Below are 26,587 nucleotides of genomic sequence, written 5' to 3' on the forward strand. Positions count from 1 at the left end.
CACCCACACTTTATTTGTCCTTTGAGAGAAACCTTGGTCACTTCATTCATTAAGCTGCTTAAAGCTTTATAAAAATGTTCAAGTTTTCTCAGTGGCTGTTAATCTTTGTTGCAGTTAGTTTTTTCTTCTTTTAAGATTTTTAAATGTTCTGTGAATTAGGCATTACTCCAAAAGAAGGCTCAAATATTGAAATACTTCTTGATTGTCTTTTTTTTTTTCCAGACCAGTGTGTACTGTTCTTAAGTAGAAACGTGGTGGGATGGTATGAATAAAGCAGAAGACAGCTGACACAAAAGAAGATGGATTGGGGAAATCGTTTTATAGTTAGGCACTCCTAAAAACCTCAGGCAAATTGCTGCAATTCTACCCCCTCAACAGCAAGTGGTACAGACAGTAGAAATACCATTGGAAATGGTCCCTGTGCTCATCTACTTGAATTGTGGGGCATGAGACTGAACCCAGGAATGTTTTGTGTAGCTGGGAGAACTGGGAGCCAAGGCTCTTTAGAGGAGCAAGCTTCTGGTTTCCAGTGACTTGGGAACTTAGCTGGGTCTGTGTGAGTCCTGCCCTGCATTGGAGCAGAAAGCCATTGATCAGCTGGCAAGCAAGAGGTGGCTGTTGTTTGAAGGAATACTTCCAGGTTCCCCGGCTTTAGTCTCACATAAAAAGCCAGTGAGACTGTCATTAACAAGTGAGATGCTGCATGCTATTTCAAGGTCTTGTTTTGCTTTTAAGTCTGAGGTCACATTTTTATTTCTTCTTGAATTCTAACAATTTTAATCTAAAAACTTGCATTTTAGAACAAGTTTTTTTTTTTTTTTTTTTATGTATTTAGTTAGGACATGTTACAGAACTGGTAGCAAATTGATCAAGTTTGTGCATTTTTTTTTTTTTTTTTTTTTTTTTAAACTATGAAAGTCAGAATTGCTCTACCTTATCCTCTTCTGATCTCTCCTTGGAGTCTTACTGTCTTTCATGAGATAAAATACAACTTTTAGGGGCTTTGTGGGGCTTGAGCTACCAATCTTTAATTATCTATATCCTGCTTACATTAAATAACTAAATGGAATTTGTAATTAGGGAGAAAAATAGAAATCATGCTCAAATGCAAAAACAAAACAGTGCATGTTTTGCATTCTGTTGTCTGTTTTCATAGATTTTTTGGAACTCTTCCTCCTGAAGATGTTGACTAGCATCTCCTGTGTATTTAGAAGAGCTGGGATTTGACAGTGGGTGGTAAAACAGAAAATTTTATCTTGATCTACAAAAGGGAGTGATGAATACACTGAACTGCATAAGCTAGTGTTTACAAAACTTGTAGAGAGCACTTCAAGTTGCTCAGCCTTCTTTCCATGATGTGTGTGTGATGGTCTTTCTCTTCGGTGACTTTGCTGGGAAAGATGTAGTAAATTCCTGCATAAAATAAATCTCTATATGAAAATAGTACTGTGAAAATTAAGTATCAAAAACTGTCAGATTGAACTGTGACTGACATCGTCACACTTCTAACAGCTAGTAATGTACTGGATTATTCACATTTAAATACAGAATCTTGTAAATGCAGTATTTAAAATACCTAACCAAGTTTTGAGGAAGATTTAAGTAGATATCAAGTGTTAGATGCTTCTGTGTAGTGACATTTCCTTTGTTTTTAGTCTTTCCTAGCATCAGTGTTGCTTTAGTATGGCTTCTAGAGTGATTTTATTCCAAATTATCAGAATTTCACCAGCAATACAGAATAAAAAGCATTTGCTTTAACAAGAAGGATGGGTTTAATAGAAATGTTTTCCTTCTATTTCTAGAAGACAAGTGCTATGCTGGGGGGGGGCAGTTCTCTGCCAAAAGAAATATTAGATAGCATTACTGTTTGTTTTCAGAATGTGTGGTGTTGTTGCTGCATAATGGCCAGTAATTAAATGAAGAACTATGCAAAATGACACGGGCTTGTTGTAGCTCCATCAATTGTATAGCTGTTATTCCACAAATGATTTCTAGTTGCATTGCTTTAAAAGTTGTCAGAGACAAAAACTGAGCTGGGCCAGGCCGTGCATGTGCTCTAAGCATGCTTCACTGCTTTATGGTTGTGTGTGCTTGGAAAGTAACCATAGAAAGAGTTTTGAATCAAGTCTTGGCAAGGAGCTTTGTGGTCCAAACATTTCCTGGTTTTCTTTACCAAAAATGATGTATGAATTATATGCTGTTTTATTCTGCTCTTCCTTCATTATATAGTCTGTTTTTATATGTGTCCATGTAAACTGCATGATGTGTACACACGTAGCATAGAAGCGATATGAATGTCTTAGGCTCCTGCTGGTAAAAGGAGTTATTGGACATCGTGTTGGAAACAGTGCATATAAAAGCACATCATCCCCCAGCTTTTACAGCAGCTTTGTTATGGCATATTCATCTATACGCATTTGCAAGAGGTCAAGTGGGCTGCTGCAGGTATAAATGATGCATGAATGTAGAAAAGGACTCTAAAGAGTAGAGCTATTGCAATGAAACTGCACAAAGCACCATGATATGCTGGAGAAGGCTCTTGGGCTGAGTGATACTCTCACTTGTCTCCTAGTAAAGGGTTTCGACTTATGTTTTCATGGAGGATTTCATTAGGGTGTCTGAAGAGGCGGTTCATTCCGGCCTCTCACCTTCTTCAGGACTGGAACACAAGTTCTGACTTATACAGGCTTGTGTACAGGCTTCAGCTATCAGCAGATAGCTGAAAGAAGGGTTCAGTTTACGTTGATACCGTATTTGATGAGGGAGGATCAGAGCTATGAGTGCTGTTGGTACAAGCCATAGGTGTGGAGGGTGTTTGAGACTTGTTTGCCGCTTCGCAGTTCAAGAGTCCCAGTCTTACCCTCTGCCAGTTTTTTTGTGAAAGGAAAAAAGCATGGAAACTTTTGGCTTAACAGATGTCACAAATACGAGAACTCTTCTCGCAAAAGGAATAATTTTAAATATAAATGTGGAACCTGGAACTAGAAAGTGAACCAGTAGCAGAAGTGATGCATGAGAATGTGGGATTATTTGGAACATTGTGTTCTAGGATTAAGGGCAACAGACAGTGTCCCTGTGTAAGAGGTAGTGAATTTAAGAGCCTTCTGAGCAGACAGAAAGGCTGCTGTGGGATCCCATGTGCCTCTGTTGAAAGTGTGTAGAAATGGGGTTGGTAGAAATTGACCATAAGTTAAAATAATGGCCAAAATAATAAGTTTGGGGCACTTCAGTGCTGCAGTACTAGGGTTGTTCTTTGTGATGTTTGTCTCAACAGATTTTTCTATGTCTGGAAACAGCAGTGATGGTGCTTGTTTAACAAGTTAGTTTGATTTATTAATTTCCTTTGACCTCTTAAAGCACGTAGAAGTGTTCTTATCAAATGTTTGTTTGTGCAGTGTAGTCTTTTCCATTGTCTTCATCGTGCTTGATAAAACCTGATGAGTCCATTTAAGACTTCCCTGTAACCTTGGCATGTCGCAAAGATCAGGAAGTTCAGTCTTAGGTGGGATCAACCCAGATGAGTCTGAAGACTGCCTCTGCTTGACTTGAAGAGAAATATGGCAGCAGCTGTCCTTGCTGTGTTTTTGTATCTGAGGATGGATTGTATGAAGTAGTTGCTGTGAGGTAGAAAAATGTACCTTTTCAACGTGTCTAGACAATGTCTTTGGGTAGACTGAAGCATCACATAATCCACTGACTCTTTGTGGTGACTGCCAATAAGAGTGACAATGAATTCTGAATGTGTCTGTGATTTTGAGAAATGGATACCTTCTTGCTAGCAACTAGAATGAGATCATCAGCTTATTTTCTTCGGCTTTCTAATAGTAACAGCTAAAGGTCAGTACTGAGCTGGATTATGCTCTAATCATTCATGATCTAATGCTTTGTATCCAATTACCAATCTTCAGAGCAATCTTTTCTATGCAATTCAGAATTATTCTGATTTTTGGAAATGCTGCAATTAAATGCTTATGCCACTTCCAAAAAAATGCAGCGGTAAGAAGATTATTTTTTTATTCTCTGTAGCAGGATTCTTACAGACCTATTTAGAGTCCTGAAAGCCATGGCTGTAACCTAATTAATAATCGCTTTTAATTTTTCTAAGTGTCTGAAAAAATGGACTGTGTCCCCTATGCGACCTCTACTGCGGGAACTCTTTGAGAGGGAAGTTGAAAGTCCTGGGAAGTAATAATAAATGCTTTAAGGATCCTTAGTAATTCACGTGTGTGGGGGGGTGGTCCCTCCCCCTGCTTCCCCAAAAGAAAATAAACAAAATCCTCAAACTGATACCTATCTCTTATTTTTTTCCTAAAGGGTCAAAAGTTAATCCTTGCTTAGTTGCTCTATGGCTAGAAGTCTCTGAAAGGTGTGGGCAGTGATTATAAAATAAAAAGATGTTGCATCAACACAGATTGGAGAAATTAAGGAAAGGAATGGTGTAGGGTAACTGTAAGGAAATACTCCACCATATTGCTGTCTCCAGCAGATATTAAAACTGATGTGTGAGATCTTTGGGGTAGTGACTGCTTAGTTTGGAAACAGCAGTGAGTGACGTGGGGAATAGTGTGGTGTTCAGGGAAACTGATGAGTTTCCAAGCACTTCTGATGTGGACAGGAGAAACCAGAGTAGATGGTGGAGCAGCTTCTTTCTGTGATTTTTGGAGATCTTCTTAATGCTTTCCAAGGACACCTGCTTGCGCCTGACGTGCAGCTGCTGTTACAAACTTTTGCACTAAGAGAGCTGATTTGGAGGACTTAGGTTTTGCTGGTGAAATGCCTTTTAAAAAAAAATAACATGAACTATTTGGATTAAATGTTGACTAGCCTTCTGTAAAGGGGCTGAAAATATTGTAAATACTTTTAACCTCAGATAATGATTTGAAACTTCTGAAAGCTAAACTGCATCAGAAGATGTAGTTGAAGATTTAAGAAATGAAACTTTCCCATATCAGATGGAAATATGCACTGGTCTCAGTGGGGTTAGCATTTTATCCTGATCCATAAGAAGGCACAGCCATTAAGCCTGCAACTATTTTCTGCTTCTTGGTGCTGAATTGTGATGTGTCAAGACCAAGCAGGAGATTGGACTCGATCTCCAGGGGTCCCTTCCCACTTGGGGCAGTCTGTGATTCTGTGGCTGCCAAATACAGAGACTGTCTGCTTGTCTTTCTGTATAATTATCTTTTTCAGAATTGAATAAGCAAATGAATGCATGTTTCAGATCCCAGCCTTCAAATACAAATTTATCAGGCATACCTTTAGTCTGAGATATTTTGGTAGGAATAAATCTCTTCTGTGCCTGTCATCTTGCCTGTAAATTCTCCAGTGTTCCTTAGTCCTGCTTCACTAAATAAATTTATAGAGCAGTAGTTTTAGGGGTCTCTTAAACCGAAGTGACTATTAGAAGGGGATGACCAGAAGTTCACAAGGGATCAACTTCATCACCTAGTGCTATGGGTTGCTTTTGAACTGCTATAAATTGGTTGGACATCTTGTTCCAGCAGCTATTGCTGTTGGGTTGTCAGTAGGCTTCTATAATAGTCAAGGTCAGAAGTGAAATCCTGGTGCGTTGCTTTCTCTGGAGTGGCATTGTTGTAGTCCAAAAACTCATCAGCAACGTCAAAGGACTTGAACTGTGTTTTGCCAGAAGATGTCAGCCTTGTTTATGTAATAGATGGAAGAAATAGAAAGGCAGTAACCTTCCCACAGGTGTGCTGTGTCTCTCCTAATCTCACTAAATTTCCTCTGGTGCTCTGTAAAAGAAAAGGCTCTTGTGAAGCTTTGTCTTTGGGCTGACATGCACTGGAAAATTACTGCAGGCACTGGCCTAGATGTCACTCACAGTGCTACCTCTTTGTGCTGCTTCGAACAGTGAGTGCGAGCGAGCTGACAGGCTACCTGGATAAGTGGCCTCATACAGTCCTAACAGGGAGCTAATAAGCGGAGACAAAAATCTGTTTTATGCGTACCGATCTGCTGTCTGTCACCAGGCACCTGTTAATAGTGGTAATTTAAGGGAATCAAGCCGTTCCTCTCAAGCACCTACAGTTAGCAAATAATATCTCATAAAGCAAAGGCAGAAACACACTGGATTTTTTATTATTATTTTTTTTTTCCAGGAGTGAAATTGATGCTAACAGTCACATTCCTCTTTAAGGAGGCTAAAAGTTCTCTGAATGCATGTCAGATTGGGTAACAGGGAAGCTGGTATTCATGTAAGAAAGATCTTAAGTGAATTTGCCTAGTGAGGGGTAAGTCGCTACGAGAATGTTGTTTCATGATCCTGTCTCTGAAAATGTTCACTTTTGGTTGCCCCATGAATGTGGGATTGCCTAATATAAACGTTTCATAGGAGGTAAAATAGCTGCTTCCCCCTGAAAACACCTCTCTGCCTGTGCACGCTCGTTTTCTCTTCATCTTGTTTGATCCTGTCTGTGATAGTAACCTGAAGGTCACTTGCCAGCAGCACCAGCAGCACGGTTCATCTCTTTGATCCTGGCGTTTTCCTGTAACGACAGATTCAGAGGGGTGGCTGTCAGTTCATGGCAGGCTGAACAAAATGGATACGTACCACGTGGTGTGGCAAAAAATGTAGCTACAAAAGCATCTATTGACCTCAGAGTTGGGTAGGTTGTGTATTTTATGACCTATGCAATCATTAGTTTTAAAAATGCATTATGGTATGAAGAGGCACTTAAGCATATTAACCACCAAGCCTGAGGTTCTTGTACGTTGTCCTGTTGTCCTGTAGCCCTCTGGAGGTACGCAAGCGGTTCAGGAGAGCAGCAGCTGATGCATGCCTGCATTTGGAGAATGAGGAGATGGCATGTTGAGGGAAAACACAGCACTTGAAAAAACGTGTGGTGCACTTTTTCTATTTTCTTAAAAGCTGTCAGCTGTCTGGTCATTAATACCTAAAACTCAGATTTAGTTTTTGGTTATTTCTATAATATCCAGACTATAAATATTTCAATGGCTTCAGATGACTTGGAGGGAAAGGAGGGAGAGAGGGAAGAAAGTCAGAGCCTCTTGCTGCTATTTTTCTCCTGACTGATGTTACTGAGGGAGTGTGCGGAGGCCTGGGCAGCTGGTTAAAATGAATTAAAATGCAGCCTAAGCTCCCTAATGGGAAACAGGAGAGGGTTTTCTCAAACTCTAGTACATTAATCCAAAAAAACTGAACTGCAATAAGGAGACAGAGAAGGTAGATTATCTAGCAACTCTGCTCTGCAGTTCAAGTCAGAAGCACCTGGGTTTCATTTTAGACACCCCAGTGTACTCCAGAGCTGTGGGCGCAGTACCATGAGCAGGGGAGAAGAGGAAAAGACACGACTTCTTGGCTGCTTGTTTACTTTTTTCACCCCTTGCTCCTAGGCTTATGCACTGTTGGATACAAGACAGTAAGAGAAGCTTGCTGGTTGGGAAGTCTATGCTGAACCTGCGTTAGAAAACTTGTCATGTTTTGTCTGTATGACTAAAACCACCTTAGAGCATATTCACCATAGGATTGGGATAACTTCATTTGTGCTAGGAAACCTGCTGGTCAAGTTACTGAAGAAAAAACAATATAACCAACAACACCAAAAAAGGAAGATACTAACAAAATGGTGATGTCTTTCAGGAGCTCTGTGGGGATTCTCAGGGTAATTATAGCATTTTTGTATAAAGGATGTCATTTGAGGATGATGGTCTCATCTAAAGTTTCTTTAATTTCAACTTAGGCTTTAAAGCTAGGAACCTAGGAGGGTTGGGAAACTTGTCACCCACAATTTTTGTCATCTCCTCTGCTAGTAAAAAGTAAGGTTGTCAAAACATGTATGTTCAACCTGGATTGCTTTTATTGCTGTCCCCATGTGAGAGGATTATATTGCGTCTGATTTTCTGCAGATGACTTGCTGCTTTTGATCATGTGCCCACGATTACACTTTACCTCTTCTTTTCACTATTTCCTTCTGACTGTTCCTTAAAGGATCCAAGGGCTCCCGTCTGTGTCCGTATGACTGAAGGCCCAGTATCTTGCAGTGGTATTCCTTCTAAAGGACAAGTGAAACAGCAATTGTGCAGATGCTGTTAAGGTTCTACTACCACTTGAAATGTGAGGTGATGCTGCCTCTGAATTTCACCCATCTTGTATTCGAACACTTTCAGTTGAAAATTATTGCCCATAAAAAGAACCGCAGGGACTACATGCCTTGCAGTTGTTATGTTGCTTCCTGCTGTATGCTGTTGTGCCAAGCGTGCTGTATAACAGATGAACTCTTCTTCAGTTCTAACAGTCAGTGCAATACGTGCTGGTTGCTGTGCTGGTTGCCTTCACTGGTGCAAACATGGATGAGGTTTGTCTTGGGAAGAAGGATGGGTTTGCTGTAATGCATTAGGTGGCTGAGCCTCTGTCAGGTCACCGTGTCTCCCACCGTCCCTCACAGGGTGATGACGTGAGGCAGGTCCTTTAACCCCTTCAGCAGCCTGAATGCATCCTTCTCTACCAGCTAAACAGAAAATGGTAGTAGAGAGCAAGGAGAAGCTAATCGTTTGAGTTTACTAATAAGCAAAAATCTCACCTTGAGAAACATGATGGTGAGAAGTCCTTGTGCCTGACACCAGACAAAAGCTTATTTCTTGTGGTATCAGAGATTCACTTGTCCAAATTTTATTTTATTTCACCCTACAGCTACGCTGTACTTTAAACTGTACTTCATAAACTGCACTTTATGATAACTTTGGGAAAATTTCAAATTGCTGATTTTTTTTTTCAGTCGTATTTGTAACTTGTTAACTGAAAGTGATTTTTTTTTTTTTTTTTTTGGCACTTGCATCTCATTGGTGAACTTCTGCCATTTGTCTCAATTACATTCTCTACTGATTTTTTTTTGGTAGAGGAACAGGATTATGGAGCCCCTGTAGCATAATTCTGATTGCTAAAGGTGTTGCTGGGATCTATGAAGAGAACTTGTGGTGTGCTGTAGCTGAACCCCAGCAGGCAGCTCAGCACCACACGGCAGCTCACTCACTCTCCTTGGCTCAGACAGGGGAGAGCACTGGAAAAGTAAAAGTGTGAGAACTCGTGAGATTGAGACAGTTTTCTGGGTAAAGTAAAAACTGCAAGCAAAGCAAAACAAGGAATTAAGCTACTGCCAGGAAAGTGGGGCCCATCACGTGTAACAGTGCATTGGGAAGACAAACACCATCACTTGGAACATCCCCCCACTCTTTCATCTGGCTGGTATCGCTGAGCACAACGCCCTGTGGTATGGGACATCTTTGGGGCAGCTGGGGCGAGCTGTCCCAGCTCCTGGTGCGCCCCTAGCCTCCTCGCTGGCAGGGTGGCAACATGAGGAGCAGGAGAGTCCTGGGCTCTGCACATGCACTACTCTGCAATAATGAGAAGATGGGTTTTCATCAGCAATCTAAAACACAACACTGTATGAGCCTCTATGGAGCAAATTTACTGTGTCCCAGCCAAAACCATGATACAGTACAGTTTTCAGAAAGGGATCTTGGATGAAATTAGTTCATGCAAGGTAATCAATGTTGTTGGGAAGATCATCTCTGTATGAGGTTAACACAGGTATCATTGGGTTTGGTCCAGGAACATGAGCATCGTCTTGGAGTAAATAAAATCACAGAGAAGTACTGATTTCACTAGAGAGGGATTTGAAAAAGGACTGGGGTTTAGTTGGGCTTTAGGTGGTTAGTGTAATTTAGCTTTCCATTCTGATATTGCAGTCTTCCTCAGCAAACGTAAGTTGTCTGAGCAGCAAGAAATGGCTTCGAAAACTGCATTTTAGTTAAAGCATTAGAAGGGAAGATAATGATTGAAAAATGCTCGAAATAATGTTGTTTGCATCAACGGTTCAACTGTGCATGTTCAGCAGCTTCCAGGACTTGTTACTGAATGGATGGGAACTGGAAAGAAGTTGGATTGCTGCCACGGAAATAAATGAAGATGCCAGTTTCCTCTTAGTCAGTTGTAGCAATCCTACTTCTTTTGATTCATTTCACTTTGTCCTTCACAGTTCTGTTGCTGTCACTGGGAATAAAAAGCTCAGGGACAAGTGCTCCGTGGTTGTAGCTTGTGTTTTTTTCCATGGAAACTTAAGTTAGACTTGCAAAAAAGGTAAAACTTGAACTTTTTAACTTGCCTTTAGACTCTGTGGTTACTGTGGGGTGTTGTTGGAATTTCTTAAATAGAAAACCTGAAATAATAAAAAGACAAAAATGCCACATGAAGTATGAAATAATAATAAAAAAAAGACAGTTGGAGTAACACCATAATAGCTTTGCTGAACTTGGAGGGAATAACATGAGCTGGGAAGTTGGCCCGAAGAATGTACAAGAAATTGAGTGTATTTTCTGCAGGTGTATTTACAAAAGTAAAAATGTGCTGAAGTTGTTTTATACTGGTTAAATAACCTCTAATGAATAACTTCTTAACTCATTTTTCTGTCTCGTTCAATGGTAGTTTTTATTTTTTTTAAACCTGGAATCTGTTTGAACTTTGAATGTGTTTGTTACCTTGATATTGTTAACTAAGCTTCTGTGAATATCTTGTGACCTGGAGCTTATTGCGAGCAGTTGGCTCATACTGTTCATTATGCAATACTCAGGCTGTTTTGATTAAAAATGTCGTATGGCACGTCTGTCTGTGCTTACCTAACTGTCACCTGAAACCTGATTCTGCAAATTGCTGTCTGCAGCATCAGTAGATTTCCACTAGCAGAAAGATACTGAAGTTGATGACAATGTGTCATATCAAACATGACTTGCTACAATGCTCAACAATTGCAGACCTTTGAATACTTAATACATACTATTATATATTTAAAACAGATTTTCCACTGGAGCTGGTAGGAACATGCCTGCTTTCTAGCTCAATGTGAAAAATACAGGTCTCTTCTTGGTTAAAGAGTTTTAGCACTTAAATTCATAAATACTGTTTCAGTCCAATATCAGGCAGCAGCTCATGGCTTGCTCCCCTGTAAGACTGGGTGCATGTTTAGTAATGCATTGCAAAGCATCCATCTGTGTGTATCCCTCACCCCACCCAATTGTAAAAAGAAAAACCTGTGCCCACCCCAAATTACTGAAGTTTCAGCATCTTGCATAAACTTCAAAAGGGGAGTCATATAAACTACCTGACCTAAAATGTACCAAATTTAAGAGTACTCTCCGAGTTGTCTGGGCTGTCCTTTTTCAGACAGTCTCACTTGAATTTGTTGACCAAAAAAACCCCTGAAACGCTCACACACAAACAAATTTGTGAAGAGAAGACAATGCTCAAACTGGCCAGTAAGCCTTAATTCCTTCCTGCTTTTTCCTTGATCATCAATGGTTGGTCTAACTACTAACCACAGTCTCTTCTGCTACTAAGCAGATTTATAAGAACATCTTCAGAAAGAAAATCCTTTTGAGGTGGAAATCTTCCCAGGATGAATTATGTCACAGCTAATGGAACAGACAGCTGAGAAGTCAGTAAATCTTCAACAAAATGGCCCAGATTTACAGCTCTGAAATACTCTGGAAGAACTCAAGCCAGGCAGGCAGCTTTATTTATTTATTTTTTTTTTTTTCTCCACAGGTGAAAGAGAGCTGTAGCAATTAGTCAGACAAATTGTTTTGATTTTCTTATTGCTACTTCTGATGTCTTTAAAACTGAAATGATGCAAGATGCAAAGAGAGGGCGGAATGTTTACTCTCAGCTTTCTTAAAAGTTTCCTCTTAGCTTTGTTAAAAGTTTGTTACTCTTACAGGAGAAAAAAAAAGCACAGACAGCCTTATTTTAGCTGGTCCAGTTTCAGTGTAGAGTCCTGTAGTAGTCCTCAACTAAGAGTGTGTTCAAATTCTTCAGTTACTCTTTGTACTGTAGAAAAAAAAAATTAAGAGTATGTGATAAGAAGACTATTAAAATATGCCTAAGCTAGATCCTTTCCTTTTAATCCAATTTTTCTCTTGTTTAACAATGATCCTCAGTATTGTTTCCAATAATTCTCTTCCCTATGCAAGAGTGTTCTCAACGTCAGAATAAAACATTCAGTATCCATGGTTAGGCATACATATCCAATTATTTCCTGTGATAACCACACTCAGTTCACAAGGTGTACTAATGGTACGTGCCTTTTCCATATGTTATGGGGGCCAAGCGTTTCATGAAGACCTGTGCGAGTTACCCAGTTGAGCTCAATAGTTGCAGTAGAATGACCAAATGAAAGATGTGGCCAAAATTACTTCAGGTTGGGATGGTTACGTCATCAAATGAATAAAATATAACATTTCCATATGTATCTAATATGTTGACAGCTTGTCAGCTTTTTTAATATGGATCTAATGAAATCAGTAAGACACAGCTGGCTTACAGCAGTAGGTTTAATGGCCAGATTCTGTCTATCAAAATTACTATGACTTGTCACTACTTCTATCCGTTTACTTTTTACAATACATATAAACTAAAGTGGTTGCTATCACTCTGAATGCTATAAAAAAGAAATGTGACTTGGCAGATCTGAGCAGTTGTTGCTCTAAAATAGTGGAATAGGTTTAACTCCTATTACAAATTTAATTACTGCACAAATACTGGGTGAAGGGAAACTTTTTTTTTTTTTTTTTTTTTTTAACCTGTTCATGGCTTTCCTTTAAAAAAAAAAAAAAGTCTAACCAAGGAAGAATGAGCTAGCTGCTTAAGTAGAGTTACTCAGGTGAAGACAGATCCTTTGTCATTGGAAGATGAATTCCTGCCTATTGCTGACTTGCTCACATATTGCGATGTTTTGGCTCTGCATTATTTAGGCAGCTTTTTTGGAATACATACACTGTCACTGAGAGCTCCTCTTCCACATCTTCTTTAGGCTGATACATTCTGGTTCTGATGCACTAGCTTTTTTGCCATTATATTGTTTTTAGTGTGACTAAGCCAGTCTCTGGCTGTGCAATTAACCTTCGTGATGAAGGTTATCTATTCCCAGTTCAGGAAAATGGGTTATTGGGATCCAGATACTAACAGTAAGCTCTATGGCTTACCCTGTTTTGGTAAGGCCATCTTGAGAGCTCTGAGAATAATCCATGTAATTACTATTACTGTGAAGACTGGATCATTTTTGTGGAAACATTTCAACCATATTTGAAATAAGATTCGCTAATCTCAGATGCTGGAGGTATTAGGGGCAGCTGATGTAAATTGATGTAGGTTTCACACCATGCACGATGTGTGTGGGGCGTTCATCCCATTGTGTGTGTGTTTTTTTTTGTTTTGTTTTGTTTTTAGTGAACTGGATTTCTGCATGAAGAAAGTAGCTTCCATGAAAACTGATTCAGCAGCTTGAGAACCTTTTACTTCTTTCAGCTTCAGTAGGATGTGTCAGAAGCCTTTATGAAGGGCTAAGGTATAAACTGGTCAGACTTTTATGTAGATAACCAATGCATCCCAAATAGAGAATTTGGGAGATCTGGTTCTGACTTACGAGAATTTGTCATTTTGCTGCAGCTGGCAAAAATATAAGGGGTGTTGTATTAAAATGCAACGTATAGCCCTGTAAAGGAGAGATTCCTGTTAAATCTGAAGAATTGCTTCCCACATTTATGGAGAATAATATAAGTTAGTGACTTGACAATGATTTATGCACCTTAAAGAGAAAGCAGAGGTTTATTAGGTAGCAGTAATATCATGTTATCTAGCAGCCAGCGGTAATGAGGTCAAAACTAATTTGTCATTATCATTTGCTCAATTTTTTTTTTTTTGTAAATGAGCCTTCTGTAGCAAAAATAGGTTAAACCATTTCTGCTGGCATTAGGTACTTAAGGGTTATATAGTGTTATCCTCTGTTTGTTGGGTTATTATTTTTTCTCTGCCTCTGGCAACTCTTGTTGTAGGAAAGCATTTTGTTGATTTTGAAACATAGGAGAAGTATACAAACATTTAGAATAAAGAGTCTTATTTCTGACCCTTCAGAATTACAGTAAAAATAATCATAAATCTTTTTATTTTATTTTTTTTTTTGTAAACACATTATGTAATTGAAAAGTCTTAGTATGTAAGTGCTTTTCCTAGTCCATGGACTGTTCCTCTTGAGCCAGGCAGGAGGTGAATATGCACCTTAGTTGTTTACATATCAGTATGTTAATGATAGTGAATTGTGTTTGTCACTGCAGCAACAGCTGTCCTCATGGAAATGCTCACCTGAAATACCTAGCATTGAGCAGCTGGTCTCAAGCAAGATCAAATGCTGCTGCTCAGAAGTGGGCTTAAAAAACTTCTGAGGGCATTGTCTCTCCTGTCCATTTCTCTCCTTTCTTGAGTTCTTCATCTGTTTCAGGTGCTCATTTAAATTGGTGATTTTAAACTGTGTGGCAAGTGATGGATTTAAATCCCCTGCAAACTAAGGCTAAGTGCTAACTCCTCAGATAATGAAAGGAAGAAAGCATGTGTCAAAGCAGGTGAAAGGTAGGGACAGTCTCAAATGGCTGGCGTCCACCAACAGAACTAGCCAGGGACAAAACATTTGTAATTTAAAATATTGAATTAGTTCTTAAACCTTAAGGGGAAAACACTTTCAGAGAGGGAAAGCCAGTCCCTGAGAAATGACAGTCATCAGGATTCATCGCAGAGCCTGCATTTAAAAGCATTTTCTATTATAACAGTGCCACTTATAAGAAATAGATTTCTTCCCTTTCTGGCAATGTACCAATTACAGAGGAACGAGGAAATTAGAAGCAGAGAAAAATTAAAAGTTAATCACCTTACCAAAGACAAAATATTCTACATCCATGCAGAGTTGCTAATACCTCTACTTAAAGTCCTTAGGGGGCTCTACTACTGATGATTCTTTGCTTAAGGAGGATGCAGATATCGAGCAACACGGGCATGTAAAATGCTTATCAGTTAAGTCACATCTCACACCGACAGGTCTGTGTGTGTTGGTTGCTTTGTGGGGTGGTCCAATGACTGGTACCTTCAGTACCAACAGAGATTTTGTGCTGTGGAGTTGTGGATGTGCAGATACACTTGTCTAGGCTTTTCTGAAATGCCTTGGATTTTATAGCTGTGATCTACCTTTTGACTAAAATAGCATATTTTTTTAACGCTGAGCCATGTTTGATTTTAAACTGCACCTGGTATCTTAAATAATATTCACTTACATGAGAAAAGAATTAACGTTTTGAGGAGGAATCTATGTGGAGTATACTGAAAATCCATTATTAACATAAAATTATCAATCATTATGTCAAATTCCATAAATACAGGTGGTAGAGCACCGGATGATCTATGCTGCTTTTCTGTGGAATGCCAAATGCTACGATAATATATATATATTAATTCTTGATTATTGCAAATAATAGTTTTAATGGTGAAGCTGCTTTGGTGCTGGCTGGCTAACTTGTGCATGTAAAATGGATGGAGCCCACTTTTGGAGGGTGATAGGGAGAGAATCTCAGAAGTAGAAATTGATGGTATTGTGTTTTCCTCTAAGCTGAGGAAGTAATTGACAGGAATCCTGAGGCAAGTACAAGTAGGAGCTTTGACAATAAAATTCCATCACGTTCTGAATAGTCAGGAAGCAGGGAAGTTTGGATACCTTATCAGGTTTTGGGGTGTGTAATAAGAAGTGGCATCAAATGCTTGTAAAATGCATCTTAAAATAAAAGGAACTAATGGTTCATTTGAACTATTAAATGTTTCCACTCACTTGAAAAGAACTGAAGCTTTTCCTATATTCAAAGCAGACATCAACCATAGAGAGGTGTTTGAAGAGCATGTATGGTTTCTCATTGTGATTGTAATCAGATTATTCAATTAGGGTTTATTATCATATGATTGTTTTATTTATTGTTACCCTATATGAGGGAGCTGAAACTGAGCCTATGACGCCTGCTGTATACAGAACACCTTTTGAAAAACTCAGGCACTCAGTCTGAAGTACCATATAAAGTGTGTGTGTTCACCATCTCCTCAGCAAGTGTCTCCTACAAATATCAAAGCAGTGTAAAAACAAAATAGTGCTTTGTTTATGGGATGGCTTAGGCCAGATGATCTCATATTGCGGTATTGTTGTAAGTTGAGAATCCGAAACATAAATTATCTTTTATGTGTAAGAATAAGGACTGTTGGCTCTTAAGGCAGGGGAATGGTTTAGATGGAGTTGGAAGCAGCTAAGTGAAAGGTAAGTGCCGCAGAGCAGTAAATTAGTCTCCCATCTGCAGAAGAGGGCAGTTGGCTTTGTCACTAGTTGTAGTTGATCATTAGTACCTGAGAACAGCGTCATCCTGAAGCTGCATCTGTGACACCGCTTGGAAAGTGTTTGTGTGAAGTAGAAGAGAGGCAGGATGGACTTGATGCATTAGAACTGGCTTGCATTTAGCTAGAGGTGAGCAGATTTTACTGTGGCATGCAAGTCTAACATTACATACAGTGCTTAATTCTGGGACAATAATGGAATAATAAATAACCTGATTACAAGTAATTGCAAGTTGCTTTAGAAGAGTTCTATAGAAGTCTTCTTTAGAAGCCATGCAAAGTAATAGTAGTCTAGCGTGGACCCACATTTGTCTGTCTCGTGGGTGTCCTGTTACATCAAATCTCATGATTTTACATCTGGATGACTGAATCTTCTCATTGCCTGCCTTCTTGTCCCCCTTCCTTGAGAGTGTTGACGTGTTCCTGACCTCCTTAATTTGATCTCCTTGTCATGCTGAGCAGGCAGGAGCTGGCCCAGTCACTTGAAATCTCCATGTTCTGGGACAGAGCAACTTGAAAAATGATAATTCAGCCTCAGCTTGCATTTTCTTAGTGCCGTTTGATCCTGAAATTCAAATGAGAGCATACCCTTAGCTTTATTTTCCTGGTCATGTGGCTTGATTAGCAAGAGATCAGATTTCCCTGTGCTGTACTTCATAGTTACACAGAAATAATTGGCCTTAGAGTTGAACGATGCAGAAGTGGCAGTGACTTGCATTACTGCCTGCAAGGGTTTCTCTCAGAATGTCCTACTGTGACTGCTCCAATGAAGACACAGTTGTTATTCTTGTAAGCTAGTGTTTTCTTGTTGAGGAATTTGTTTAATTACTCTTCCATAACAGATTCAATATCCTATTACAGTAACTGATTGGTGACTTTCAGCATCGTTCTCTCATATTGAGGGTTAGTGAGCAAACAGGCCAAGGGTATTGGAAAAAAGATTTATGTTTGAATATAAAATTGTCATCAAGAGCACTCTTTCTTGAACATCACATGAAAAAGTCTGTAGGACTAGCACTGTTTAAAAGCAAAGCAACAAATAAAAACCACAAAAAAATCCTGGAATTAAGTTACAGGTAGATGTATTTGTAGATGTGAAGGAAAAGAATATTTGGGAAAAACAATGAATGTAACACAAGGAATATGACAACCTATTAGGTGGGCTGTGTGGGTGTGAGAAACATCAATGCCATTGTTCATCAGTGGCTGAGGAAATGTAAGAAATAAGTGTCATCCAAGTAATACAGAAAATGGATTACAGGGTCAACTTTAGTTTCTTTTGAGTCTGGATGAAATGTTATGTTTGGTAATATATATCTATATATTTATATATATAGTAATGTACTAAGCTCTGTTTATCAGCTCCTCAGCTACCTTCTTTCTTTCCCTGTTTAGGGATCAGGAACCTACAGTTGTGGACAAGTCTGCGAAGCAGCGTTTTAAATTCTTCCAGCTATGCTCCCATAAGGTAGGAAATGGAGACCTTACTTTTTTTTGACTTTGGCCTAGGCAAGTAAAGGTCAGAAATGTGAACTCCAGGATATAATATGAGTGATATATGCACTGTTTTTTTTTTAAACCCAGTGCCTAATCAGTAAGTTAAGCATGACCCAGCAAGTTCTTAGAAATATAACGTATGTACTTACATAAATATATATAGGTGTTATATTTACCTTTAATGGAACTGCTGAAAGGTAAGTATTGGTAGTGAGGTATAGTTTTATTATTGAGATCTATTTTTTATACTGCCAGAAAGCATGCACTGTGGTTGAGAAATGTAAGTTATTGCATTTCTTTGCTGTCCAAGGGAAAATGTCTCTGCCAGAATTCACAATAAATACTGCTGGTTCTGTCACTGATGAGCTATGTTATTTTTCATGTGAAATCATCTCTAAGAAAAACAGACTGTACAGTAATTCAAAACGTACTACTTTTTTGTATATTCACAGTAAGGAAGAAGGTATGTACTAGGAATGATTTGTTTTGTTTAATTTGCAATGATTTGTTTAATTTGCAAGGAAAACTTGTTAAAGGAGAATTTCTAGGTGACAGTGATTTGAAATGACTAGTCAGAAGAAAACTAGAGAAAAAATTGTTGGAGCAAGTCTTACTTGCATTAAATCTGTTCTATTTATTTATTTTATGTGGTTTCTGGCAAATATTTTGGTGTTTGTACAAGATGGTGAAACATCTGAAGTCTCTTCAAAACAGTTAACCTGCCTCGTCAAAGAGTTGTAAGGAAGGATTAAGGTGATTTTTTTCCATTAAATGTAGATCTGATAAAGAACCGTGGGTACTTCTTGCTGTATTTGCACTTTTGATTGCTCAAGATATTTGCTGGTAGAAAGTAGACTAGAGAGCTCAGATGAAACGTTGTGGGAAATGCCTGCCCAAAAGAGAGTATTAGGCAAATAAATGTACTTAGTTTCTGTCTGTAACGGTGGCCTTTAAATACATCAGAACAGTGAGAGGAAGAAAGTAGACTAGTAAAACACTTAAAAGATGATTTGTTTATGTAACTTACCCCTTGTTTAGCTTTTGCAGGGAATGTACTTCAGCTGCGTTTTGAGGAAGGATTCCAAAATCATAGCAATTTTGGAATGGCTTTATTGGCATGTTTTTTTTTTTTTTTTTTTTTCAAGTTCTGCTGGGTTCTGTATCTTGGATTCAGTAATAATTATTTGAGTTCTGTGTGGCATTTCTAGTGCAAAGCCTCCCTTGTAGGAAATATTTCAAAACCTTTTTTATTTTACAATGAGCATCAATTTCTAGCTATAAATTGATGTTGACTTCTGTGAGGACAGTACTTAGAGACTTCTGTATGTTACTTAGTTCAGCTAACAAGTGAGTTTTGCTTTAGACTCAATTGCACTGATGACCATTTGTCATGATCAGTTGAACATTTCACAAAACGATGCTCTGTTCTTGTTCTGTTGCTAATGGAAAACTTGTACTGTAGTTAAGCAACTGACCCAGCTGGTCCATTAATTTTTGTGGGCAGTCCTCTCTTAGCACTCTTCTGTGTTGCAGTGAAGCTATGAAAGAAGCAACTATATACCCATCTTCAACAAACAAACAAACAAAAAAACAAAACACAAACACAGTGGGATGGTGTTTCTAATAAGCTGAGGTCAAAGTGACGTAGTTTGTATTATGTCATACCTGTTTGTCAGCGATAGCTTGGTACCTAATACCAATAAACTGGCTTTGAGTTACTTTTCCACTAAGATGTCTAGTCCCATTTTAAAAGTGACTAAGCACCCAGGAGCCCAAGTCAAAACTGAAGAAAGACCAAGTTCCTTTGAGAGTTAACTTATAAATGGTGCTGAATTAAACATTTATATGCTTAGAAATATTCCCCTTTGATTTACTTGCATCCTAAAAACTGTTTGCATTAAGCCACAGTTATTTGTGACTTGTGCTCCCACGTGGGAGTGGAGAGATTGCTCACATTGGTTTAGTTGTGTTGCATTTGATAAAAAGTAGCTGGTGTTCATTTTAAGAACAATATGTATAAAATATTTGAAATGTCTTGCTGAAATTGTTTTTATTTATGTGCTGGGGGACCTTATAGTCTTGGTAACTGCGTTTTCAGATTTTTATTCTAAAGATTGATTCAAACGCTACTGCAATGAGGAGTTATCATGGAAGTTAATCCAACTCACTTCCTGCTTGCCTTTCCGTGCTTTCCTTTCCTGCTAGTGGTGGTGGTGTTGACACTGGAGGCAAATGGTTTACAGATAAAATAGAGGCTGCTGCACAAAGTGCTGCAGTGGGGAGATTCCAGGACAGATCTAGTTTAGAGACAACAGTTCTGCCGTTAACAAGCCCAAATAAAGTGCGTGACTCCTGCAATACAGCTGGAGATAGGTCTCTAATTATGTAGCTATTTTCCCAACAGTGATAACACTGGCAGTAGGGCTGCAGCACATTTTTGGTGTTCATTTCCTACCGGGGCATGTTTATGTTGGAGGCTGTGCACAAACTGCTGTGTGGACATCAAATTGTTCTATTGGTTTGAGGATTAATGAGGTTAAATTAGCTCGGTCATTTACTACACATTTTATTGAGGTTCAAGCTGTTCAGACAGTTGCAGTTAATCTAAGTAGCCCAGAGTGTTGCCAGTTAAATGCAAGTTACTCATCAGGGATCCAGAGTTCATTATGGGAAGGAATAGGACAACTTTACTTGGTGATAAAGTTGAACTTGATGGGAATACTCTCTTCCCTGTGTAATTTTAGAGGCAAAAGTGGGGAAAGATTCACTGAACAATAGCACAGTGTGAAGCCTTGATAATGGATTTAAGGGGATGTATTGCTCTTTTTATACCTGCTCTGTAAATGGAAATGTAGGTGATTAAAAGATGCCTTCAGGCCTTTGATTTGCATAAAAATTGTCTCCCATTCATTAATGAATAAAAGTTTAAATGTAAAGGGGAAATTGGAGAGCTAAAAGGAGTATCTCTGCTTACACACTAACCCTGCTGTGGTAGAGAAGTGCTGGGAAGGGGATGCCTGTTGTGTCCGTTTCCTCAGCCCATGGGCTGCTGCATGCAGGTCTACAGTAGAGGGGGTTTCCTTGAGCAGCTCCGCAGTTTGTCACTTACAAAATAAAGGCCTCTGCAGGTGCTACACACATTAAGAAATGGCTAAAAAGTCTCAAAACACTGAGACAGATACAATTAAGGAGGTGCTAGGGAAGAAAATCATGATGGCAATTTCACATGTGGAGCCAACTAGGGTTTTCTTTTGGGTTGCAAAAGCTCAGTCTAACTTGTAGGGTTTTTCATACCTGGCCATATAAATAGGTAAGGCTGTGGGTACTGTGGTAGACCTGGCATATCACCAAAAGTAAGCACCGTTCATATCTCAGTGTCACACCTGCAGGGTTAGCTCACAGTTATCATGATCGGGAGGGAGTGTGTTTTTCTTACCCTCTGGTTCTCACTGTGCAGTCTAGCTGGAAGGGCTATCACACTGTCACTGGGGGAGGAAATGCAAGTTCTCTGTGCTGCAAAATCTTGTCATCATTCAGCTGTAGCAAAGGCATAGCTGTTGAGAACCAAGGGGAAAAATCATGTCTAACATCATTTAAGTACATAAGTAGTTACTAAATAATTGGCCTAAAACAAGTGCCTGCCTCTAATCTCAGAACAAAAGTATTTGATTAAGACCACTTAAAAGCATTTAATCACAAAGCAATCTCTTCAAAACATTTGATTTTTTTTTTTTCTTGATTGATGTACTCTCCTGGAAAAGTGCTCTCTTTAAAGACATAGGATGAAAATAAACCTTGAATTACTCGTATTTTAGCTTATATTCATCTTACTGAGCAAAGCTATAGGGAACTTCCATTTAAGAGCTAACCTGATCTAATGTGTTGCAGCAAATAACCCAGGTAGCATACTGAGAGTCCTTGCAAGGAAGGCAAATACAGCACTTAAAGATTTGTACAAGTTAGTTACTCGGTGCTTAGACAGCAAGATACAGGGTAGCTTAGAGATATTCTTCCCTGTGCCAATGGCCAACACGTCATTTAGGTGCTCTGAGGTCATCTAAAGGTGGGGTTGATGGAGACTAGCCCTGTCCTGGCTCTCCAAGCAGCACCTAATTTCATCCTAAATTGAATAAATTTGTAACTGGGAGCCAGGATTTGAAGGAAACTGCATGGCTGTGAGTAATATACAGATACCTGCATATCTTTGTTTTTGAACTGTGTAAAACAATGCAGCGTGGAAGTGAGTTATTTGCTAAAACACATTGGTGGAATTAAGATAATTTCATTTTCTGGAGGATACTTAGGAAACTGAAGTGCCATTGTACTCCCAGAGGTTTTCTAATGGAAGACAACATCAACAGGAAATATTTTCAAGTCAATTACTTGAACAAACACCCTAGTTTTTATTGGGCTACCAATCTAGAGAGACCGCTGATAACCAGAAATCAAGGTGTTGGAGCAGAGAACAGTAGCTGTAGTGAGTTTGTACAGTATGAGTGCAGCAGGGTGGGGAGGGGTGCTCTCTTCCCTGGTGTAACAGAGCAGAGAAGGATCGCACCTTGTCCGTCAGCCTGCAATCAAGCTGAATAAAGGTGTTCTCCATCTGGATGCATCAGAAATGGTCTCCTGAGCCTTACACTTGGTCTATGTTAGCTATTGTGTGGAGCCAAATCTGGTTAGTTATGCTATTGTCCATAACCCTATATATTTCAGTAGGACCAAGCATTTCAACTGAGAAAGATTTGGCTTGTTCTACATATGGTTAAAGTCTGACAGCTATGAAGACAGACCCTACAGAAGTCATGATTTTGGCTTTCAAATGAGTTTTGAAGTGTTGGGCTGTGTATTATGAAGTATTTTGTTCTGCTTAGTGTGGTAGCAACCAAGTCTGGAACACTGCTCTTTTCTCTTGTTTGGAGAAACTGTCCCATATTTAGCCTACTCTCAACAGTCGTGACAGCTTGTTTTTCATCTATTTGATACAAGCTGAAAAATCTCAGGCTTCATAGTTAAGCTTTCAGTAGTTATTGCTTCCTGCCCTACTCCTGAGAGCTTCAGGATCTCTTCCCTTGCAGTTTTAGTGGTCCAGACAACCACCTGTGGTGTGTCACAAGAGTCTCAAGTTGCTCTTTGGGAAAGCCTGCAAGGTATGCTTCTTTTGGCTTCATTTTAGATTGAAGTGTTTCACTTCAGGTTGAATAGATTCTTCTCTCCTCAAATCTTTTCAGAAATGCTACTTCGCAACTTTGCTGCTAAGTTTCTAAGTGAAGGTGTGCTATACATTTTTTTTAATACAAAAAATGAAAAGGGCTACAGAATGGGTTCATATATTGAGTTTTCTGAGCATTGGGCTATTCTCTTCTAGATTCTCAGCTGCTGTAAAATGGCACAGTACTACAATTCATTGGAATTACGTTGGATATGTCATATTGACCCTTTGGCTCTTTTAAGTGTGTATTTAGCTCTACAATGGAAATCATCAATCCCAAATTTTTGTAAGCATCACTTGCTTTGGCATTCCTGTTTCCTATCCTTTTCAATCAATTTCTCTTCCTTTTGAAAGTTCAAGGGAAATCTCCACTTTCTTTTCTTCCCCTATTGCATACCTGCTTTTCTAGTTAAATGCATGTAAAACACAAAGCACTCAAGTTTGTGTTGTTTTTTTCTCCTTGGGAGCTCTTCATTTGATTGGGACAGCTGACGCAGCTGGTGACAGCCACAAAACAAGCACGTGAGCAGGATCAGGCAGTTCAGAAGAATTGAGCTGAGGAAGCAAGTTTCAGCACATGGCATCATTATGGAAATTGCTGTGTCAGTGAGACTGATGGGCTAAGAGGCAAGGTGTGCTGAAGACAATTTCTCTCATGGCCTAGTGTTTTTCATTTCTTGGGTGATGCTCACATTGATGTTGCTCTGAGTTAGTCCTAACTCTTGTTTTCCAAACTGCATTGTGTGTGTGAGGTCTACTCCAGTAAATCTTGAGGAATTCTTTTACCTGCTGCACCTCATAAGTCTGGAGAGTATCTGCCCTAGAAAAAGCAGGGGAGCAGATGACCTACAGAAAAGAGCTATTGAAACAGCATAGAAGCTTCTTTCTAATTAAATGGGAATTTTCTGGGGTGGGGGAAAGTGATCCATTCAAACTGGAGCTGGTTTTCTGTGCCCTGTTTCAGTGACACTTCAAACAGGGACACCTCATGTCCCTCCCAATTCCAAACTCTCGAACATGGAATGAGGAATGAAAGGGAGAGATCTTGGACCATGGAATGAGAAAAAAATCTCTATTGGAAGCTCAGGAATGTTTCTGAAGCTTTCTTACAAGTTTCTAAAGTGGTTTAACAGCTGCATATTAATTTATCATGACTCTAAATGATTAATGCTTCTGAAGAAAAGTCAGCAGTACTTCTTGTTTTGCACAATGACCATGTTGGGGGAATTTTTTCCTCAATTTTTTGGTTTCTGTTCTAACTTTAGGGAGATGGCTGTTTGTGTATATGAGTGGAGTATGTTGAAAGAGCTCGATTTCAGTACAGTCTTGTGCTAAAGGTCATAATATGCAATTCCCTGAAACATTTGGACGTGGGGAGCCGAGCTATTGTCTCCCCAGTGTTTGAAGCCTGACAGAACTTTTCTGCACATGTTCCAAGCCAAGCAGATGTCCTTAATATACAGTTAATTAGTGCAATGTCAAGCCCAAGCTGACATCTCAGCAGTGCTCCCGAGCTCAGAAGTCAGCTCTGTGCTCTGCATGTTCTGAGTTCTGACTGGCTCTAAGCACAGGACAGGAAATAGTTAGCTAATAGGGATGTCGTTCGGTCAATTTGACTAAAATTCTTGACCTCAGCAAGACTATATATATATTTTTTTTAACTAATAAAAGCAATATGTATAAGGTTCAAAGGCTTGTTGGAATTCAGAGCAGAGGAAAAACCACCAGAAAAACCTGAATGACTTCAGTGCAGCAGATCCAAGTGACAGCCAAGTCTCACAGTGTCCTTGTTTGCCTGTTGGTGTTAAAATTGAGCTTGCTTTAGAGACTACCCACCCCTAATTATGGAGTGGCCATCGGTCTTGAATGTCTGGCTGAGTGATTACATCCATAGCTTGAGTAGACTTCACAACTGACTGCAGATACTTGGCAGTTCAGTTCTGATGCCTGCTTCTTTGAAAGGTTCTGTAGTGGATTTCAAGGCAGAACAAGCCAGGTCTAAGCAAGATAAAATTTGAAATAGTCTTTTCTTCCCTAATAGAGAAAAGTAATGAGTTGTGATTTCATTACTGTCATTGTTTTAACACAGAAACCAGTCAGCTTCACTGCATGGAAACTTTTGACTACTGGACAAGGCCATGTCAGAATTAGATTCAAATACCATATTGTTTTTACAATTGGTGGCCTGTGGATAGTGTATCTCATGTGGCAGGTTTGTGTGTCACAAGGCTCTCCCAGAACAAGGCTGTTGCATATGCATGCTGTTTTCAGTGTTTGTCTGTGCATTGACTGATTTTGAACTAAATAACCCAGTGAAATGTTTGATTGAGTGTGGTAGTGCCTATAGTTGTCTCACTCCGCTCTGAACACAAAAGGTGTTTCAGTCCTTGGTCACTGGAGATTACACTTTGGAGGAGGACAAAATGGAAAATAAACTAGTAATATGCTATTAAATAGACTTTTAGAAATTGCAATTCACTTTTTTTTTTTTTTTTTTTTTTTTTTTGGCCAAAGTTAGCTACTTGTCACCTAATGGGTTTTCTGGAGGTGCTGAAATGTGACAAAGTTTGAATTCATCTTAGGTATAGGGGTGTTCGTGCATGTGAAAGATGTGACAGAAAAAGCATCAAACAGATAGTAGGAGCCTGGTAATGTGGTAGCAAAAGGACTGGGTGGAATAAGTAACATGAAACAAAGGATTATCAGTGAAGGGTGAGTAGGAGAAGATGGTGAAAAATGGACAGAAGTGGAACCGGAAAGTGGTGGATGCCTGCAGAGACACAGGGCATTGTGGTATTGGAAGGAAAGTGAAGGTCAAAAGGCCTTGAAGGAAACTTGTAGGTGTGGAATGATGGATAAAGGGCTGTGTTGAAAGATGCTTTCTTTTGAAGGGACGTATTGTACAAATTTGTGAACAAGCAAGCCCTGATCCTGTTTTCTTAAGCCTAATTGAGATGTTTTATGACATGAAACACACTTCAAGGGATAAAAAGAATTGTAGCCAGAAAAGCAAATGAGAAAGTTGTCACATAGCAATCAAGTGGAACCTCTAAAAAAAGAGCTTGTCATTGTATGTAAGAAGACTTGAAGAATCTATTCGGGTTAAAAGTTCAATTTTTTTCTTCAAGTTCATGTGATTTTCCTGTCAAGTAAATCGGTCTACTTTCAGGGAACTGTTTTTTTTTTTTTTTTTTTTTTTTTTCCATTACGTAAAAAAGTGATTTGGGGGAAAGGTCATTATAGCGACATTTTTCTTTTCTCCATATCGTTTTGTTTTTTACTGTTAAAACAGTTCTGTTATCATATCTTGACCTTATAAATGGGACCAAGGTAGGTTGTAGCTTATGTGGTGTTCTTTGTATTATAGCATAATTTAAAATATTGACTGGTTTGGGAAGGAGAGAGTGGAGAATGCAGATTTTGGGGCAACACATCTGCTTTATCTTTGAATTACAAAAAAAAAAAAAAGAAATTGCAGATCATAAATCAGATAAAAACTTTCTTCAACTGATTTTCTGTAGCACTAGACTACAGAACTCTGCACCTTAAGCAAGGTGTCCATTTTTCATTGTGTTCACTTGAATTTCTCTTCAGTGTTCGTTGACTGTTAACTTAGTTCAATACGTCTGCATATGTCTGCCCCATGTAGACATCGA

The 26,587-nt window shown here is 39.1% G+C and overlaps 1 protein-coding gene across 15 annotated transcripts in view; it reads left to right on the top strand.

Moving 5' to 3' along the window:
* LOC311438506 (uncharacterized protein) overlaps positions 1 to 26,587 on the top strand; it is a 369,670-nt gene that overhangs the window by 37,790 nt on the left and 305,293 nt on the right. For all 15 annotated transcript variants that reach the window (XR_014694144.1, XR_014694145.1, XR_014694146.1 and 12 more), the window contains one exon: positions 17,621 to 17,693. Coding sequence is in view for 10 of the 15 variants with exons in the window: in XM_084522938.1 (XP_084379064.1) it covers positions 17,621 to 17,693 (73 nt within the window). In the remaining 5 variants the exon portion in view is untranslated. The remainder of the gene's footprint in view (positions 1 to 17,620; positions 17,694 to 26,587) is intronic.

The sequence above is a fragment of the Aythya ferina genome, assembly GCF_964211825.1.
Source record: "Aythya ferina genome assembly, chromosome: 6".
Taxonomy (NCBI): Eukaryota; Metazoa; Chordata; class Aves; order Anseriformes; family Anatidae; genus Aythya; species Aythya ferina.